Raw genomic sequence first — 20,399 nt, forward strand, 5'->3', positions numbered from 1 at the left:
TGGCGGAGCTAGGGGTATTGATCAGGGGGGCAAGAATGGTCTGTAGGGGCGCTTTGACACTATCAAAGCGGACGCTACCACAGGTTGGCGCGGAGAGTACAGAAATGTTTTGAATAAAGATACTCCCTAGATCGCCGGAAATGACCCTTTCCGGGCCTTGCTAATTTGCAGATACGAAGAATAAATAGGTGTCATCGCAATTTGTGACAACTCGGAAGTTTATATGGGTGTTGAAAATACATGCGCTTGGAAATAGTTTCGTACAACGGAAGTGCCGATAAATTAAAGACCGCCATTAGAGCATTATGTCAGAAAATGATACCAACAAAATGTGACAAATGTCAATAGGTAGATGAGAGCGCAATATAAAAGTCAATAATCGCTAATAAGTAAAAAGTGGTAAAAAGCTGAAAAGGGCGCCAGCAGTCCATTTGAGTCCGCCCCCCCTCCCGACTGTATGGGCGCTCCGCCACTGCAATCACTAAGAATAGGGAAGTACACAAAAGAGGGTAAATAACCAGCAACCAATCATTGAGATATACATTGTATGTTAACATACTTACTAACAGCTCGTTCAGGTAATACATTTATTCTGTTCATTAATACTGGAGAGTGGAGCTTTTGGTTTTCGGATGAGTCAATGTCTTGCTCGCTAGGCAGATGCCACTGATGTGTAGATGTGCCCTATTGTTTGTGGTTCCAATTTCCTGCATATTGATGAGTGAGTGAGGCTTCACGTAATTCGTATAATTGGCAATATATCTTCAACCATATGTGCCATTTAGTTCATACTTGGTATGGTGCTGTCAGTTGATGATACTGTAGGTACATGGTCATATAATCAATAAATTCATTCACATTATTCATTCATCATTCATTCTCAATATTATTCATGAATGGGCATGGTGCTAATGTTATCACAGTGAAAACCTTGTAAACAGGATATCTTAAGACCAACAAGTTGAATCAATGTCATACTGTGAAGGTAGATGCCCCATGATGTGAAGAAGTGCCCTATTGTTTGGGGTGCACATCTCAAGAAAATTAATGAGGCTTAACATATATTCTTAAATTGTCAATATCTCTTCAACAGTATGATTTAGTTCATACTTGGTATGGTGATGTAACTACAAAGTAAGTATATGCTGTTGTAAACCAACATTGTTCTCAATAATATTCATGAGTTGGTGAGGCTTAAAGGGAAATAGTCAAAAACAGCTTGTAAAAGTGATGTCTTATCAACCAAAGTTGAACCAATGTCATACTTGGTAGATAGATGCCACATCATTGAAATTGGTAGAGGTCAAAAGAACTCAACAGGTGTCTAAGTCTGAAAATGTTTTGAACATGATAACTCCAAAATTAAAGCTTCAATTAATGTGTGAATTCTCCAATGCTATGGTTTTCTTTTGGTGAACATATTTTGGTCAAATTCTTTTCAGTTGAGTTTTGTGAAGGGCTTTATAAGTCTTAAACAGAACAAAGGTCATTTGAGTTTAATGTGTCAAAGTTTGACAAATTTGTATGCACAATAACTCACACATGTTTGAAACTTTCATGCCTGAAAGCTTTGTAAACACAAAAATTGCAAAAGTTAAGCTTGGGCGAACAGTGAACTTCATATTTGGTATAGAAATCCCTTTTTCAGTAACAAGGCCTTTTTTTGAAATTGGTGTAGGTCAACAGACATCAAAGTATGAAAATTGTGTACAATAACTCACATAATGAAGGTTGCATGTACAGTAGTTTATAATTGACATTACAGTCCTTCGTGAGTACAAGATCCACAGTGATACACTGTATTTGTCAAGGGGAAAGGTCAACATTGGTCAAATTTTAGAACCAATTACACATTACTGCAACAGTAAAGCTCTGATGAGCTTCAAAATGTTGTATGTCAATGCACCTTATAGAGTAAAAAGAATGCTGTTGCAATTGATAAAGGTTAAAAGGCACGTAAGGTCAACAGAGGTCAACAGAAGTCTGAAAACCTTAATTTCACAATAATTTACAAAGTGAAGCTTGGATGAAGTTCATGCTTGGTATATAGATCCCCTTGATGAGTGAAAGAACCCTAAGGAAATTAATGTCAGTCAAAGGCCAACAGAGATCGTGTTCTGAAAACTTTGTATACACAATAACTCACAATGTGAGCTTGGATGAAGTTCATGCTTGTTATGGAGATCCCCTTGATGTATAGAAGACCCCTAGTGAAATAATTGGATGTCAAAAGTCTGAAAACCTTGAAAACATAACTGCAAACTTCTTGAAGATGCACCACCCCCCCCCCTTGTGTGAATGTCAATGGTCAGTTTAGGTCAACAGAGGCCTAAAGTCTAACTAACCTCAAGTGAAGCTTGAATTTGCTGTAAACCTTGTTCATGGATTCAACTTATTGAGAACAAGTATCCTATTGTTTCAGAATAACTCTAAAAGTAAAACTTGGATGCACACATGCACTTCATGCTTGACATCTGATAAACCTTATTTAGTGCAAGAATCTGGTGTGCAGTTTACATTAAATGTTATCATATAAGCTTTGGGAAGAAATCACTAAGTAGGTTGGCCTTCTAGTTTGCCAAGCTTGTTTGCCTAACTTGTCTTTGGATGTTGCAATAGTTTACTTGTCAACATGTTCATATTAACACAAGATTTGTCTATCATTTTGCATGCTTTATAAATTTACAAATTGTTCTTCCGTTTACATACATCTGCATATCATGTTTCCAAAGTGTCTTTATGTGGTGATGGCTTTTGAGATCAGGAATAGAGTATGCAATAGTGAAGAGTGATCATTGTGTAGTAGAGTCTCACATGGAATAATATACATGGATCATTGCATGCATTAATATACATGCATTAAATGCATCATTGTGTTATAACTATGAAGTACTGAAACTGTAGTTACAGTAATTTATAAGTTGTAAACATCTAAGCAATAGCCATTGGTATCTGGAGATAATTTATAAATATAAATAAATGACTGATCTGTTTAATGAGTGAATATTGACATAAATTTCTCTTATATCTTGAACATTGTGTGAGGTACAGCATAACTGTTTGATTATTGGACAGTGATATTTATGTTATTGTCCAATGTTAATTTTTATATCTTTGTCTGCCATTGCATCTTACCATTCATGAAAAGTTTTGCTTATTGAAGGTAAAACTTTCTTTCCTTTTGCTACTCTATTGTTGGGTATACTTTGTCTTACAATATTTAAAGTGTACATTTGGAAGCAGTCTTTTCCTCAAGCAACTATTATTTAATTTTTTTATGACGTTTTTTCACTCTGTGATCAAAATTTACATCGGGGTTCATGCTTATGAAGTTATGATGTTCTTAATCAAATTTTGTAGAGGCAGGCAGATCATGCAGTAGACTTCAGGAGTGATACTGTCACCAAACCGATGCCTGAGATGAGGCAAGCCATGTTTGAAGCAGAAGTTGGTGATGATGTGATGTCAGAAGATCCCACCATTAACAGTGAGTAGTCTTGACAAGTATTAATGACAGGCTCTATAAATGAGGTTTTCGCAACAAGTTGAGGCATTTTGCTTTCAATGATAACACAGTCGTTAAAATAAATCTGTTCAAATGTGTCATGTTATTTTCATGTATTGTGAAGAGTACTTTGTTTGCTATAGTTTGAGTCTTTTCAGGGCTCAGTGGATGCTAAGGTTGCTAATTTGCCTTGTGATTTACATTTTGGAATGTCTGAATTTGACTCCTGAAGTTTGTGTTTTACAAGAAACTGATACTATCATCACTGAGAAGAACGACAACTGATTTTATATTCAGTGGTTCTGAATTGTTAGCTGGTCATAAGTTTACATGTTCTGGTATTATATTGCAAAAGACAGCAATGATGTTGCCTTTTTAGAAAGTTTCTAAACCATCTTTATGCAGTTGACAATGGTACCAGCCATCTTTGTAGCACAACCTAGTATAGGGGAGTGGGGGATATTTTTGTAGCTTGTACAAAGAATATTCCATCACTATGATCAAACTGACTGTTATATTAACAAACTTATAGAGATCAATGTATTGTCATGGCAATTTGGCTGTCTGTGCATTTGTCTGTCCATCTGTCTGTCTGTCTGTCAAAAATGAGTGAAAAGCGTACTGTTCTCTGGCTCTTTCGTTTAATTACCAGAAGTGGTGATTGTGACACATTAGGATAACAATTTCACAAACAGTTAGTAGGTCATTTTCAGGCAAGAAAAGTCAAAGATTTCAATCATGCAAAAGCCCACTCTTAGGGTTGATTGATTCCTTAAGATGGCAAAAGGAATATGTATGATGGTGTTGGGATGTGTACGCGTGTGTATGTGACACCCTGGCTGGTAACATGATACTTCACTAAGCGCACAGTGCATAACTAGTTTGTGAATGGGCTCAATAAACAGTATGTCTGAAATAATCTTCAACAATTTATAAATTTCTCACAGTGAATGTGATGTAACTTTCATTCATTAATAACAATTATTAAAGGGGTGGTTGGTGGCAGAGCTGATTTTTAGCTCATACCAGCATGCTGGTGTGAGCTATTGTTACAGTGCAGCGTCTATCACTCTATCCGTCAACAATTGGTAAAACCGCTCCCACTCGCACAGTGTTTGATGGAATTTCATGAAACTTGGACACAAGGACCATTGGGTATAGGGCCACCAGAAATGGTCCAAAATTTGGGGTCAAAGATCACCTGTGGGCCGTAATGGGCCATTTTGTGGAAATACGCAAAATGCTTCTTCTCCTACAGATTCCATGGTACAATGTTGAGGGTTTGTCACGATAGTACTATGGAAGTTTTACCTTCAGGGTGTTCATGAATTTGAGATGAAAGATCAACTAGGGGTCATTTGTGGCCCGGGCCGCGGCCCTATATTTTCAAATTGCTCCTGTTCGTACAGTGTATGGCCAGTTATAATGAAACTTAGTCACAATGTTCCTCGGGATGAGAGTTACGAGGGGTGTTCGGAAAATTGAGGTCAAATGTCATTTAGGGGGTCATCGGGGGTCATTCTTTGTAATATTTTCAAATATCTCAATCTCCTCAAGATTTTGATGAATCATATTCAAAGTTGAACTGATGATTGTTGGATTGTGTATGAATAAGGTGATGCCTAATAATTATTGGTCAAAAGTTAATTAATTACAATTAATCCCCATTGTTTAAAAAAATCTGAGCCTTCACCTTTTGCCAAAGCTTCTTTAATTTGTCTCCCAGTCTCTGCAGTGTTTGTTTACATTTGTGGTTAAGCTCTGCAGAGGCTGTTAGTAGAATTAAAGCAGGACTGGGAGTTGTTATTAACTGTTGAACTGTAAGCATGAGAGCCCTATAGCCAATCAGCACTTGCTGATTCTTAGAAGTCTTTGAGCCTGAGGTATGTAGGCAGCCAGCCAAAATTTTGGCAAGGAGTGCTTCAGGTCTGCTCTGGTAGAGGGGAGAAAGTTTTATAGGGTAGGTCAGTGGTATTGTTTGAGAGAGTGGGTAAAATAGGATTTAAAGGGGGAAAATAGGAATTATAGCCAGTGGTGTGGCCAGGGTTCTGCTAACGGAGGGGGGGGGGGTTATCCCTCATGGGCCCAAAATTGGTGGAATCTGAAAAATGGCCTGAAATTTGGTGGACCATAAAGTTTTGTGGGCCCTACATTTTTAAGCTCGAAAAGGTATGAGCTTCTGCACCATTGATGCTCTAGTTTTCTAGCTCAAAAATGGTAAAAGAAAATATCCATTTGCATAATACTTTGAACATATTTATTTCACATTGGAAGACTGCTCTTTCTGGATCTTGAAACATTGCAGCATAAAATTTTATATCGAAAAATCATTACCAGTGAATGAAAGATTGATGCCCACAAGTGAGTGCTACAAATAAGAGCTGGAAATACCTGATCTTCTTGTTCTCACTTAAGTCTTGGACACATTTCGCTCACTTGCTCTACATCAATCAGATAGTTAAGTGAACATTTTTTCAAATATATATATGCCAAGGAAATTTGAGCAAAGTATACGACAAGGAATCACAAATCCTTCAGGTTTTCGTGATGTTTAATTTTATCTATTAATCAATCTTGGTCACAGTGATCAACAGATGGTTGTTCATAAAAGCTGTACTAGTTTTACGGTTAAAGGTCGTTTTTGGTCAAAAGATTTCAGGGCAACATGTGAACACTTGTTCTTTCAATGGTTTATGATCACATCCCTAAAAATATAGTACTGGGAATGAGATATATATTCAATGTACAGTTTGAATTAAACATTCTCATATACAAAATCAAATGAGTCATAAAAAGCTTGTTTCACCCTATATTAGTTCTAATAATAGAATCTTTCATCCCTATTGATTCCTTGCCTAAGGTGTACAGGGGCGGATCCAGGGGGGGCCGACCCGGCCCCGGCCCCCCCTTTTTGGAAATCAGTTGCGTTTTTTTTTTATGTGGGAGTACTTCAAATTCCTAATAGGCATAACTTGGTGAAAGAAAAGCCTAATATATATATCCAGCTGCTCTTCCCTGAAACGTGATCGTTTTTATTCCAAATTTGAAACTAAGGCAATTATCAGGCCTACGCGACATCACGTACAGGTATTAATTAGATACGGCTCAGTACTATAGTGCTGACTATTACTGTCAGGGAAAATCAATGCACAGTTAGCAAGTATATCATAATTATCTGAATGAAAGGGGGTGTAGGCGGTTTTACACTATCTAACGCAACGTAGTCGCCAAGAACCTGAAGTATTTTTAAGGGAGGGCCCGAGGAACATGAACTTATAGCATGCTCCTCGTGGTGAAACATAATTGCACCTATTAGGTGAATTGAGTGTACTGTTAATAGTAGGAGAGACTAGTGTAGGTTCTTATGACCAACTAGACCGGTTTCTGCTCTCAAACTTTATAGGAGGAGCTTCATCAGTAGTAGCCTTTGAATATTTTATATTTGGCCTGGGCGTCTCGTTCTCAAAATGCATCTATTTTCTGTGCACAAGTTTTTATGGACTCATAGTGCAGCTATAAGAGCATCTAAAAGAGCTTCGTGTGAACCTTGAGAGTCAGCTGATTCTTAATTAGTATGAAACCTTGAGTTAACAAGTAAATCTTTGAGATTTTGGGCCCTTTTGTATGCTAGAATCGGTTCTTTTGGAAACAGTTTGGATAATTCCGCGTGCAGGGGCGTAGCGAGCGGGGTGGGGGGTGTCACACCCCCCAATAATTTGGTCGCTGTCGGCAAATTTTGGGTCTGTCGGCAAAAGGAGAAATGCTGAAGAGAGCGGAAGGGGAAGAAAGAAGGAAAGCTGAATAGAGAAAAGGAGAACGGGAGCTTCTTTATCGGTTATTTCGATTTTCCAGTTCTTCATCTGATAAACTCATTCACCAATCCAATCACCCAACACCTGCAAGTTAAAAACCTCTCGGCAAATAACTGATAATGTCACGGCCGTCAGTATAGCTACTGTAGCCAGGCTCAGCTAGACGAGTGCCAGAATCGCCGGCAACTCAGTGAAAGAAATGGAATTAAAGGCTTCCGTATAGGCCGCAGCCCAGGAGTCGTGCTATCGTGTGACAACGTGTTGTTATTATCCTCTGTTCAGAATGACGTCATCGCAGATGTCATTCGTTCTCTGTGGAAAACTTAAGGACACGGCTCACGAATTGTACACAATTTTTAACGTTTCTCGCTTGTATATCAATGAATGTTGTTATTTCTCATTACCGGAAAGTTTTCTGAACATTTTCATCACGAAGCTTCACTATTTCAACGATCAGTGAAAGAGAAAACACAGTTCGATAATTGGTCCCAATTAATTCTTCTTCTGCCGACTGCCATAAAAATAATATCGAAATGGAAATTCTACGGTGCCAAATTTGACTTAAAATATGCACCAGATTGCATCTAAGGACGTTTCAAAACTAAAAATTTTCACCCCCTCCCCTTAGACCCCTCCCCCATTTCAGTCACCACTTCCAGATCCGTCGGCAAATCAAATCCTCCACACCCCCCAACAAAAAAACCTTCGCTACGCCCCTGTCCACGTGTTGCGAGATTAAGTGCCAATGTTTCAAAAGTACATTTTTCAAATGCGTGGTTTTGATATGGGGTGTATAGGTAAGCTTGAACACCATTGGTGGTTCCTTTTGTTTAGGTTTGGTAGTGAGGTATTGCCCACGGTTTTCAAATTTTATGCCTTTCGTGGCCGAGGCAATTTCCTCTTTCTTATAGTTACGGAGTAACAGTTTCTCTGTGAATGCATTCTTTTTCTGTAAGAAATCAGTCTCATTGTTACATAGACGTGCGTATCGTAAGACTTCCCCTTTAATGAAGCCTTTAAAAGTGGCAAGTGGGTGTGCAGAGTTTCTGTCGAGATATTAGAAGGTTTCCGTGGGTTTGGTGTAGACTTTGGTGTCTAATAACCCATTGGTTTCAAACCTTGGACCTTTGAAGATTTTCAAATCTAGGTATGTTACCTCGGTGTGTAATATTTCTACCATAAACTTTAAGAAGCAGTGAATTTCATTCAACCTGTTTACTAGTTGTTCAAGTTCCTGAGGTGAACCGTTGTAAAGCAATAGAATTTCATCTCTATAGCGGAGCCATTTTAAGATTTTATTATCTGTCGGTAAAATCTGGTTTTCCAGTCTATGCATGACGATATCACAGATTTCCGGAGAGGCTTGGCTACCCATGGCACAACCGATCTTTTGTAGATAGAATTGGTTATTGAACTCGAAACAGTTTCTTGTTAAAAATAAGTTCAATTAGTTTGCGCATGGATATGGAAGATATTTTATTTATTCCATATTCGCTTTTTTCCCGCCTTTTCATAGACTTCTTGACATATATCTAATGCCTCCTCTTGGGGAGTATTGGTATACATGGCGACGACATCGAGTGTAGCAAGTACTACTGCTTTTGGTAACGGGGTGGCTTCCACAATTTTCAGAATGTGATTTGTGTCTTTCACATAGGTGCTTTGTTTTAATACAATAGGAAGCAAGAAATAGTCCACAAATTCCGATATTTTTTCGGTCGGTGATCCGTTTCCGCTTATATGGGGCCCTCCCTTAAAAATACTTCAGGTTCTTGGCGACTACGTTGCATTAGATAGTGTAAAACCTCCTACACCCCCCTTTCATTAATAAGTATATCATAATTATCTCATTGAATATATCTTGTTTTATGTTTTTTCTTGGGGTGAATCTGGTGTCATAATTTTCGCGCAAAAGAAAAAACGAATCGACGCAATAATAGTGTATCCATTGTACATGCACTGTTGAGCGTTGTTAAATATGTGTCTATCGAGAAAAAATATGTGCACAAAAAAGCGTGTCTGCAACTTTTCTGGTTTTTCTAGTTTTTGGCGAAATGTTTCACCATTTTGCATCTAAGCACTCACACCCCCCTCCCCCTAGACCCCTAGACCCCTCCCCCAGGACGGAGATCACTATCAAAGTGCTACCATCGGGATGTCTGCCCCCCCTTTCTCAAAATCCTGGATCCGCCCCTGGTGTATGACTAGGCTTGTAAACTTTCTAACTCAAAAAGGACATGGTGATTGAACTTCATACTTGTTATGTGGATGCAGAACAATCCTATTTTTGTCTATGGCAGTCAAAGGTCATTTGAGGTTATCAGCTCTAGGTCAAATTCTGAAAACCTTGTAAGCCCTATAACTTCACAAGCAAAGCTTGGATGAACCTCATAGTTAGTGTATTGATCCAACATTTCTAAGTAGAAGAACCCTGTTGTTTTTCACAAAGTTCAAAGGTCCTTTGAGGTCAACAGAGGTCAAAATATGAAAACCTTGTGTATAATTTCCACAGCGAAGCTTGGAACTTAATGAGTAAACTAATTGTGCTGATTTTCAAAGGTCACTGGTCTGAAAACCTTGAGTAATGCTGGATTGAACTTCAAAATGGTTTGTAGATGTCAAAGGTGATTTGAAGGCAACAGAGATATAAGTCTGAAAGTTTCGGTCACATGATAACTGTAAAGCTTAGATGAACATCTCAGCTGAGTTTTGGACCCAAGCTTTATTGAGTACAGTAGCCTGTTGTTTCCTTGTGAGTTCAAATGTGACTTGCAGTCAATTAGCTCAGCTTCAAAGCTTTACAAAGAACCTTCTCTTATGAAATGTGGCTATGAATTACAGTACTACTAAGCCTCTTGTCTTTCTTTTTTTATAATCCTCATCTACAGATTTTTAACAGTTTGGTTGTTTTCCTTACTTGCTTCATATCAATTTTTGTTTTTGTTCTGTAACATACTCTTTGGAAAGAATTTGCCATGTATTTGCAGAGAAGTACGTAAAATACCTCGCAAAACAACTTTGGAATTGAGCATGTTAGAATGTCACTAACCAATAATATAGTGTTCAATCACTCTTTATCAGTCTGATTACATAACAGTGTGGTTAAATCCTTGTGATCTGATAACTTGATTGATGTTTGTGATGTAGCATGTAATTTAGCTTGTGTTTCTTGATTACTTATTATAGATGAATGTGCTTGACACCGCTATTTGAAAGTTCCCATCTACTGTCTTGTTCCTAATTGTACTTTGGGTTGATTTTGGTGCTTATTGCAGACAACTGAAACATCATGTAGACCTATGCCTAAAAGAAACACTGATTCTAGTAATATCCATGTCATTTTCATTATATATATATACTGATATTTGTCAGTCAGCATAGCAGATCAAAGGTAGAGCTTACAACAGCATTGGGATTTGGATGCATGGCTACTCTTTGCCTTATCTGCTCACATCTTCCCCTTTTGTCAAGTTAACTATGATGCTGTTTCTTTTTGTCAAGAACTCCAAGAAAGAGTAGCCACTATGTTTGGGAAGGAGGCTGCTTTACTGGTACCATCGGGTACGATGGCAAACCTTATATCAGGTAGGAACATTTTTCATCCAGTCAGAAATTTTATTATCTTCAAATAAAGTCGTTGGTTGCTTGTCTTTTAAATAGCCACTGGCTTGTAAATCTCATGGTAGCTAACATTTGCTGATATCATATATGATAGGTGGCTTATCTATTATGAGTGCAAGAACTCTACAGGCATGAAGACGAAAGGTCTGTAATGACATCGGGAACAGTGTGTACTGTATTGTGTCAAAAATAAGCTGCTTTTTAAGATGGAAGAAGTTTCCATTAATATGTTGGGAAGTCTCAGGGTCTACCAAAGTCAATATTTAGCAGATTCCTTGTTATTAAGCAGAATCTTTTTTGTTGGTGCAGGTTGAAAGACATATGTTAAGTAGGCTGTGAATATGTGAAAATCTACTGTTGCACTCTTATCTGGAAATAACCATGGACAGTTTCCTTAATTATTAATGAAAGAATGGAACATTTTGGAGTTGGTCAATGAAATTCAGTAAGAGGTCCTGAAATGATTTCCCCTCAAACTCATCTCAAGATGAAACATTTCACAGAATACAGCAATACTGTACACCTGTTTGAAACATGTGTAAGGTACACAAGGAAAAGGGATTGGATGGCATGTGTGTGTTCATTAATACCTTTTTGTCTATCAAGGAATCTGTAGTTTCTGTTAGCGATGCAATGCAGTCTAAATAAGAGAAACCTGTGACGGTAATTATGTTCTTGAAGTAGGTGTAAGACACGCAAGTAAAATACCGACAATTTTTGCATGCCCAGTTCTCTGTACCTACTGTCAGAGAGCTTAGAGCTTGAAGGGATAATCTGGTCTCTATCTCATATGGCTGTGCCACACGTGTAAATGTTTAACAACAAAACTCAGTTTAAACGTTTAGAATTATCTTCCAATTGTTTAAATGTTTAAGTACCAAAGGATCAACATAAAGCAATTACCAATGAGTTAAATCTTATTTTTACAACCTGAAAATTACGCCAAATACAAACACTTTTTCTTTAAAAAAACAAAACAACTTCTTCTGAAAAGAACCCAACTTTCTTCCAACCCTACAGTTCATTGAATTTGTTTGAAAATCAATATATATATAGTATAACAATCAACCACAAGGTACAGGGTTAAGAACACTCTATTACAGAGATTTTCATGCTCACTCCTTTCACAATGCTAGAAATAGTGGTTCTAAGATGTCACATTTGAGAGTACCATTTCAAAGAAATGAAACCCCTAAAGTTCTTTTTTACAGACCGCTTCTCGACAAATTAAAGTCATTCCTAGTCAAGTTGTATAATAATACCCACACTTTACTACGGCTAATTGCTTAAAAACCTTCAGCATAGTTCTGCCATACTCACAAGTACAGTTTCCCCGCCAAATGGCTCTCACAAGTTCCTTTTCACACACATTGTTTGTCAAATGCTCTAAGAAGTTATTTTAGGAAGAATCTGATTCTGCGCAAAACGTACTGTATACTCATTCACCTTTATGTTAGTAGTAGTGGCACTCTCTGAGTGTCTTCTACAATATGAATACTGATTCTACGCTCAACCCTTGAACATTATAACTTTACTTGGTGTGTCGTTATTATACCAATTCTGCGCATCACATATATTCATACCTGTTCTAATACTGATTCTGTGCATTACGTGTGTTCATACCTGTTCTGATACCGATTCACCTGCATAGTACGTATATTCTACCTGTTCTAAGCAAATACTTAATCGGTATGGGAATTCCCATACCGATTTTACCGAATGCTACAGTACTGTGCTGTTTGTGGTTGTACTACGCCCCGTAGAGGAGGGTACTTAACTTGTACGTTTGCGTTGAAATGAAAGACACTGATATTTTGTACTTTTTATTTTCATTTTAATCAAATCTTTAAATAAGTTGCTGCTAAAGGAAAAACAAGAGATGGAAAGTCTTAGTTAAACCGCAAATACATTTGTAGGCTAGGCTAGTGTCCATAGGTTCATGCTAGTGATTGATTGTACAGTTAACACTGGAAGTAGCAGTTCAGCGAAATTTTCCGGTATATCCGGTGATACCGGGTATTCGTCAGTGGTTAAACCGATATCTGGTTTTGCTCATACCGATGCACCCTACTTCATACTTTGCATGTAGTATGAAGTATGAATAAGAATCCAAGTATAGAACTAAATTGTCATCGCTGGTCAGAAAGTTCAAAGCATGAGTATCTTGTTACTGCGATAATACAGCAGTAAAGGAAGGATTAACTATGTACTGGCTGTATAAACTTTAGTACAACAATGCTTTTGTTTTCTGTGAAGATCAAAGCTTATTTGGTGTCAAAAGTAAGTGAAATATCAAAATTCAAGTACAAATCTGTTTGAGCAGGTTTGCATCGTTGCAAGAACCTTGTTCATAACTTGGAAGTCAGCACGAGTCAGTATCTTGTCTGCAGTATCACAATAAATATTCTCGTATGAAACATGGCAAGGTATCACCAAGTAACTTTGCTTTCTGGTTTTACAGTAATGTCACACTGTCAGGGCAGGGCTGAGGAGGTCATCTTAGGTGATGAGAGCCATATCATTCTCTATGAGCAAGGATCTTTGGCCACGGTGAGTCATAGTTGTAAATCCAAGGTTACAAATATTAATGGATATATGGGCATACATGCATTTTGTTAGTACACAATATTGATAGGCAATAAAGAACATTATTTATAGACATCATGAGTTTTTAATTGACACTGGCAATATTATAGTCACAGAAGTCTTTTGAGGATAACATTAAAAGTTTGACACTAATGTACTGTGGTGGTGGTGGTTACTACTCTGGCTAATAAGAAGAATACAAAAAACTGAAGCATTATAGTGATTCATTCGGTCTATTTGTGAAGAAAAAAATGAATACAACTGAATGTTGAAGTCTTCCATCAAATTAATCAGAAACACATTAAAAAAATTATAGCTTGCAATATAAACTATGTATGTGTGTGCCACAAATGCTACAGAATCGAAACAATCTCTGCCTACTGACTCATACATGGTCACCATAACTCTCACAGTGTTTATCACAATGCAACATTGATATCATGTACAAAATAGTAAGAGGACATTGGGCTTATTTAGTGTGAAGTTGAAATCTGAACATATTCTGGATGTAATAACTGTCTGTTTCTACCTTAAAAGCACAGTGTGCTTAGCACACCCTCAATTTACAACAGTTCTATCCTGAGCTAGCATACTGTTCAATAAGTCTAAAAGACATCATGAATTTGTGTAGTGCTAAAATGTAGGCTAGTAACAAGTTCAAGTAGCTTGGTGCACATTATATTCAAGCTGACCAAGCTGAGGGCATCCATATCATTTCCCCTTGACCTACACAATAAATTGTAAACTAATGTGGCTTTTTAAGTCCTTGTAGAAGTTCTCAATAGCTTAACCTTAGCCCTCACAAGATTTCCCTTTCCCAAGCACATGAAATAAAGCCAAAAATGTTAAACACTAATAGATCTTTGTCAACATGTTCACTGCCATTTTGGTTTGGTTGAATATATTAATTAGGGGCTTGGCCAAATACGATTTTGTCTAAAATCAGCATAAACATGAAATCTCAATAAAAGCTTTACAGTTTAAGTTTTTCCTTGGCACAACGATATCGCATGACACAGTGATTTTCATGTTCATCTTGCTGTAGCTAGATTACATGCATAATGATGTGTTGGTGAGACTCAAGGGGAAACAAAAAAAGGCAATTTCTCCAGAATATATATCATTTTGCAACAAATAACTGCAAATATTTCATTTTCTTACAGATGAAATGGAATATTAATTTATGATTCTGCTATTTTTATTTTGTTTCGTACAGTCGTGACTTTCAAGGTAAACCATTCTTGTGCCAAATTTGTCCTGAAGTGATTGCGTTTTGCTTGGTGTAACTTTTGAAATTTAAATCTTATGCTCTGTGCATGAAAATGTTTGTTAACACACATGCCATATATCTTGCTCAGCATGGGCTTCTGAAACATTACTGCTCTTATTTCATATGTTTGGTTGCAAGCAGCAGAGCACTGGTCAACATTAAACTGTAATTGTGTAACCAAACAAAGGGGTGCAATTATGCTAGATAGTGTGTTGTGTTGTACTGACACTGTATACAAATCTATATACTATTGGTCCAATCATGATCACCACACATCAAGGCACTTACAGTATCATGTCGATATTTCATCTTCCATAGATTGGAGGTGTCCACACAAGAACTGTCAAGAACCTAGCAGATGGAAGCTTAGATCTCAGAGAGGTGGAAGCCAAAATCAGAAAACAGGATGACCATTTCCCAACAACAAGAGTAATCTGCATAGAAAACACCCATAATAACAAGGGTGGAAAAGTGGTGCCTCTCTCTTTTATGAAAGAGGTATGAGAGCCTGTTTTGAAAATGGAGACATGTACCTAATAGAAGGAATTTATGGATGGCATATTTGTGTTGTTTCTCTAATTATAGAGTCAAAACTGTTGCCAGGCAAGTTTTGTGCATATTTACATTGTGAGACACACAGTAAAAACATTTGATCTTGTGGATAGGTCAGGTAAATAATCTTCCAAAATCCAAATCAAGTTCAACAATCGTAATTGAACTTACTCCTCAAGTATTACCATACCTCTAACCTATCTATCATTGTATGAGAATCCCAATTTAATCAGGCAAAACACTGAAACAAAAAGATTTAATCAGGAAAAACACTGAAGCAAAAAGAACAAGGTTTGAATAGCTACATTATTGTACCACTTTCATCTGAAAAGATTACAATAACTAAATTTGCAACCCACAAGAGTACAGTTAGGGGTTGTAATAGAAAAAGAGAATATGCCGTAATGAAAATTTGTATTGTCGGTAATCATTTTCTTTTTGTCCATTCAATTCCAGGTACGTGAACTTGCTGATAAGCACGGGGTACAGATTCATTTGGATGGTGCTAGAGTGATGAATGCTGTCTGTGCCTTACAAGTTGATCCAGAGGAACTTGGACAGTACTGTCATTCCATTTCCATGTGTTTCTCAAAGGTAAATAATTGAACCTATCTCTGCTAAATTGGTGTGTCTTGCAGTACCAAACTGTCATAATGGTTGTCTTACCACTTAATTCACTTGTCATTAAGAACATTCTGCATTTAGGTATGACCTGATTTTTGTCATTCCTTCTTGTGTTGACAACATTTTGTGATATATGTCTTTCCCCTTTCATGAACTTCAATTCTTGATATCAAGTAGTCATTTATTCTACATTTTTGTAATGTTAAAATCATGTAATGTTTTATCATCCTCCCTCTCATGATGTTGACATGTCATCATTTCCCGTTCAAGATGTGCACATCATTAAGTAATTTTGTCACTCTTACCCTCTCATAATGTTTATCGCATTGTATGAGTTTCTTTAAGGTATTTTACAAACTTTTCAAAAGTACGGTGTTAATTTGTAAGCTTATATTGCAGTAGTAACTTGTTCATGAAACTTACATTAGAAACAAACCAATATTTAGTAGTTGAACTGTTGAAGCTTACAGCAAGTTTTGCATATTATTGTGTTTTATTTGAATATTTCATACCTCAAAGTTTGTTCAGTCTGTATCGCTCCTTGGGGAGAAACTTGTGTGAACTATCACAAATTCTCAATGTTAGCATTAATAAGGACTATTAACTGTATTCCCAAAAGTTTGTCCCAAGGATACTTTCAAGGCTGTAAACTTAAATGCCAATTGTTGTCCAAGTATGCTTAGAAATTTTCTGCATATAATCATTTACAAAATGGTACTAGAGATATTTGGTCTATATGACCCAGGTACTCATAACAGCAGGATTATTCATAAAGTGAAACGTTTACTGGCTAATAAGAGGTAAAGTCACCTTTCATTTACAGGGACTTGCTGCTCCTGTAGGATCCGTTGTCATTGGTTCTCATGACTTCATTTATCGGTAAGCATCTGTGTAGATCTAGTTCATGTGTATCTTTTACTAGTACACATACTCTTGTTTATAAGACATCTATAGCAACAAAGAACTTACCAATCAGTACATACTTCCATAGTAAACTTTAAAAGATGACAATGCATTACCAAAAGTGCATACCAGTCATTACTGCTGCCTACTGAAGAGATTTGTAGGTGCCAAATGTTTATAACATGCATTATCAGGTTTTCTAAATATTATCCCAAAGTAAAGCAAGTGACCAACTTACATCATCTTCTTATAATAAGGTTTAAATTCCATAAATATGTATCACTTAAAAAATTTAATTTTTCCATTATCTATGGATTTAGTTTCTTTCATCGTGTAAAAATTGTCATTTTAAACTCTGCATTGAAAAACAGTAAATATGCAATTCCTAATTCTTATCTGTTTTGATCAATATTAGAGCAAGAAGAATCCGCAAAGGACTTGGTGGTGGTATGAGACAAGCTGGTGTTCTAGCAGCATGTGCCTTGGTAGCACTGGATAAATCTGTTCCCAGGCTACAGGAAGATCATGACAATGCAAAGCAATTAGCTCAAGGTGAGTGTCTGTACTTTATAAGCAGTGAATGAAGAATGCATAGTACCTCCATACATAGCTCTGAGGACCTACTTTTCATCCTATTACACAAGAAAAGCACATCAATTCATTTTTTTGGGTTATTTTATAGTCATCAACAGATTTTCCAGATTACATTAAAAAGTTTATGCCAATATTAACAATAACAAGTTTTACAAGATTCACTTCGCTCCTCGCTTAGGGAGCGTAGCCAAATCTAGTCTGCGCCTGGTGGAGCCACAACTGCACAATGACCCCTTTACACTTTGTGCACACACCGTAAAATGAGCTCACTAGCCCTGCAGAAGTCCTATGCAGAATGGGAGGAGCTTAAAGATATTCATGAGTAACTCTCCGATGCAACTTGGACGATCATGGCACCAGCGTTGCTACGTTCTTTTGTTCTGCAGACAATACACTTTATCGTAGCAAAAGTGTGCCGATCTTTTGTATAGTTTATCTTTGCGCAAATGGTTACCTTTCCAGTGTTTAAACACAGACTAATAATGAGAAAATTGTTTTGTTTCATTTCGATCATCTTATTTTCATGTTCACATGTAAATTATACTGAAACGGAACAAACTTCCACCCCAGTCGCACTCACAAAGAAAACAAAAAGGAAAGAAGAAGGAATAGAAAATATACATTTGCAATATCGACCTTATGATACATTACTACCAAGTTTATACTGTAAATTCCATTTGTTTTATTAACATTGTCTTAAACAAAATTCGTTCAAAAATGCCAGACTGTGCTCTGGGACCAGTTTTGCGATAGTTACGTGTCAGCTAGCTGAAGACAAAATTTATGAGTTTATACAGTACTTCAACAGAAATGCGCAATAGACTTAACTGTATGTGAGACTCAGTACTAATTTCCCATAGATATTTAGCGGCGCGGCAGTGTTGCTGGTCGCGTTATTTGATTGGACAATAATATTCCCGATATACTTGGGCTATGTGTATGAAGAATTCGAATTTTCAATGACTTTTTTATCGAACAGCTTTGAGATGCATCCTATTTGTAACAAATATACGCAGAAGTAAAAGCTAGGCCACTTAGAAAAAGTTATCGTGCAGTGGGTATACGATGTACGTAACTTAAAAATTTACTAACATGACCACATACAAACAAAGTACGACAGGTAAAAGGCTATGACTAATAGAAAAAGAAAGAAGAACAAAAAAAAGTAATGTTGAGAGCAAAACATTCGATGGTAAATTTCTTGTTCGACAGATAATAGTTAAAGTAGCTACATTATGATGTTATGTTATAAAAATGAAAAGATATTATATCTTTCTTACAATCTTTTAAAAGTTGAACTTTTGATATTTTGAAATATTCAACGTGTACAATACGGTACAAGTGCTGCGTGTTTTGGTATACAAAAATCTTGGCAAGTTTCCAAAAAAGTTTCTTGTACGAAAACCTTGGCAAGTTTCCAGAAAAGTTTCTCTTGACAACACCCACTATGAATTGGTTGCGTCCTTATAACCCATATAGTTATACGTAGCACAGGTGCATCCTTGACTAGACCACTACTATCATGTGTACAAGTAACAATCAGTACAAAGGTCAACTCGTGTAAGTTTGCTCTGCGGGCTTTCGTTGAGAGTGGCGATTCTTAAAACTTTGCACAGAAAAGTTATATAGAATATGTGTGATAGCAGAAAAGAAATCGTTCGAACTGAATCAAACTCATACGAAAGAAGACACTTACACAGTCTGCGTTTACGAACGTTATATACAACAACAAAAAATAGAAATAAATGTGGAAATACAGTAAGTGGTTCAAAACATTTCCTGTGATGCTGATTATAAAACTCAATACAACAGCGATTTTACCGCGCTGGACCGTGTGACACCTTGTAGTGTGCGAGAGTAGTCATTGACATTACCCTTGTGAGTAGGTTGGGAGTTAGGAACGCTCATCATTTACCGTGAATGACACTTTTACATTCACAAAGCCTGTGCACTATAGTTAGGCTAGATTTTTCCATTGACTTCAGTGTGGTTAGGCTACACGCAATCATGGGATATCAGTATTGTGGAAGGGGAAATGATATCGAGACCAATTGTACGGCAATAAACCAAGTAACAATGAATGCGAACAATAGACCATTGATAATTTATGACGGACTGTGTAAGTAAGCTCCTATTCATAAATTTCTGTCACTCTATCTTGTTGCTAAGAAAGCCTATTGTTACGTGTTCGTACACCCAACCTATTGCTGCCTCATTAACTTGCCAAGTGAAGTACTGTGGTCACTGGGCCGTGAAGAATATTCAGTAGCAGCACAATGGGCAGGAGATAAGCGCGGCACCAGGCGCAGACTAGATTTGGCTATGCTCCCTTACCTGTCTCCCCACAACCTTAGCACTCTCATTCTACCAAGCCTACAACCAACTGGTAACTTTTTAACACTGTGTGCCCTCTATGTCGAGACCTCTCCAATAAATGAAGTAGTGGGAAGAAGGAGAGAAGGGGAGGAAAGGGGGGAAAGAAAGAGAGAGAGAGAGAGAGAGAGAATCTCATGCGGTCTTGGCTACGTCCAGATTGAACATGACCAAAGGGAAGGGCAATTGAAATGGCAAGGCACCAATGCAGAAGCCCATGATACCTAAGAGAAAGTCCTGTGCCTTTGAAGAGGAAAAAGAAAGTTACTGAGCGACTGCAGACAAAGCTTGGTCACAGAAGGAAGTAGTGTCCTCAGGGTTGCAGAAAGAGGCAGCGTTGTAATGGGATGCAGATAGAATCAATGGTCGCAGAGAGGAGCGACAACAGGGTCGCAGAAAAGGGGAGAATCCGTCCCAGCAAGGAGCAAGACAGTGGTCTGCCCGCCACAGGACCACGGAGAGAGTCAGACGCGACCAGAGGGTCGCTGAGAGAAGGTCATCCAAGAAGGAGGTCAAGCACACTGTTACAGTAGATCCCGATCATGGTCCCGAGGTCGCA

The 20,399-nt window shown here is 37.5% G+C and overlaps 1 protein-coding gene across 7 annotated transcripts in view; it reads left to right on the forward strand.

Annotated features, from left to right (window-relative positions):
- The window catches only part of LOC139959696 (uncharacterized), a 36,849-nt gene that overhangs the window by 3,950 nt on the left and 12,500 nt on the right, over positions 1–20,399 (forward strand). For all 7 annotated transcript variants that reach the window (XM_071957495.1, XM_071957500.1, XM_071957496.1 and 4 more), the window contains 7 exons: positions 3,361–3,487; positions 10,819–10,902; positions 13,400–13,488; positions 15,113–15,292; positions 15,803–15,940; positions 16,794–16,849; positions 17,289–17,425. In XM_071957495.1, the coding sequence (XP_071813596.1) occupies positions 3,361–3,487; positions 10,819–10,902; positions 13,400–13,488; positions 15,113–15,292; positions 15,803–15,940; positions 16,794–16,849; positions 17,289–17,425 (811 nt within the window). The remainder of the gene's footprint in view (positions 1–3,360; positions 3,488–10,818; positions 10,903–13,399; positions 13,489–15,112; positions 15,293–15,802; positions 15,941–16,793; positions 16,850–17,288; positions 17,426–20,399) is intronic.

The sequence above is a fragment of the Apostichopus japonicus genome, chromosome 19 (assembly GCF_037975245.1).
Source record: "Apostichopus japonicus isolate 1M-3 chromosome 19, ASM3797524v1, whole genome shotgun sequence".
In the NCBI taxonomy this organism is placed as follows: domain Eukaryota; kingdom Metazoa; phylum Echinodermata; class Holothuroidea; order Aspidochirotida; family Stichopodidae; genus Apostichopus; species Apostichopus japonicus.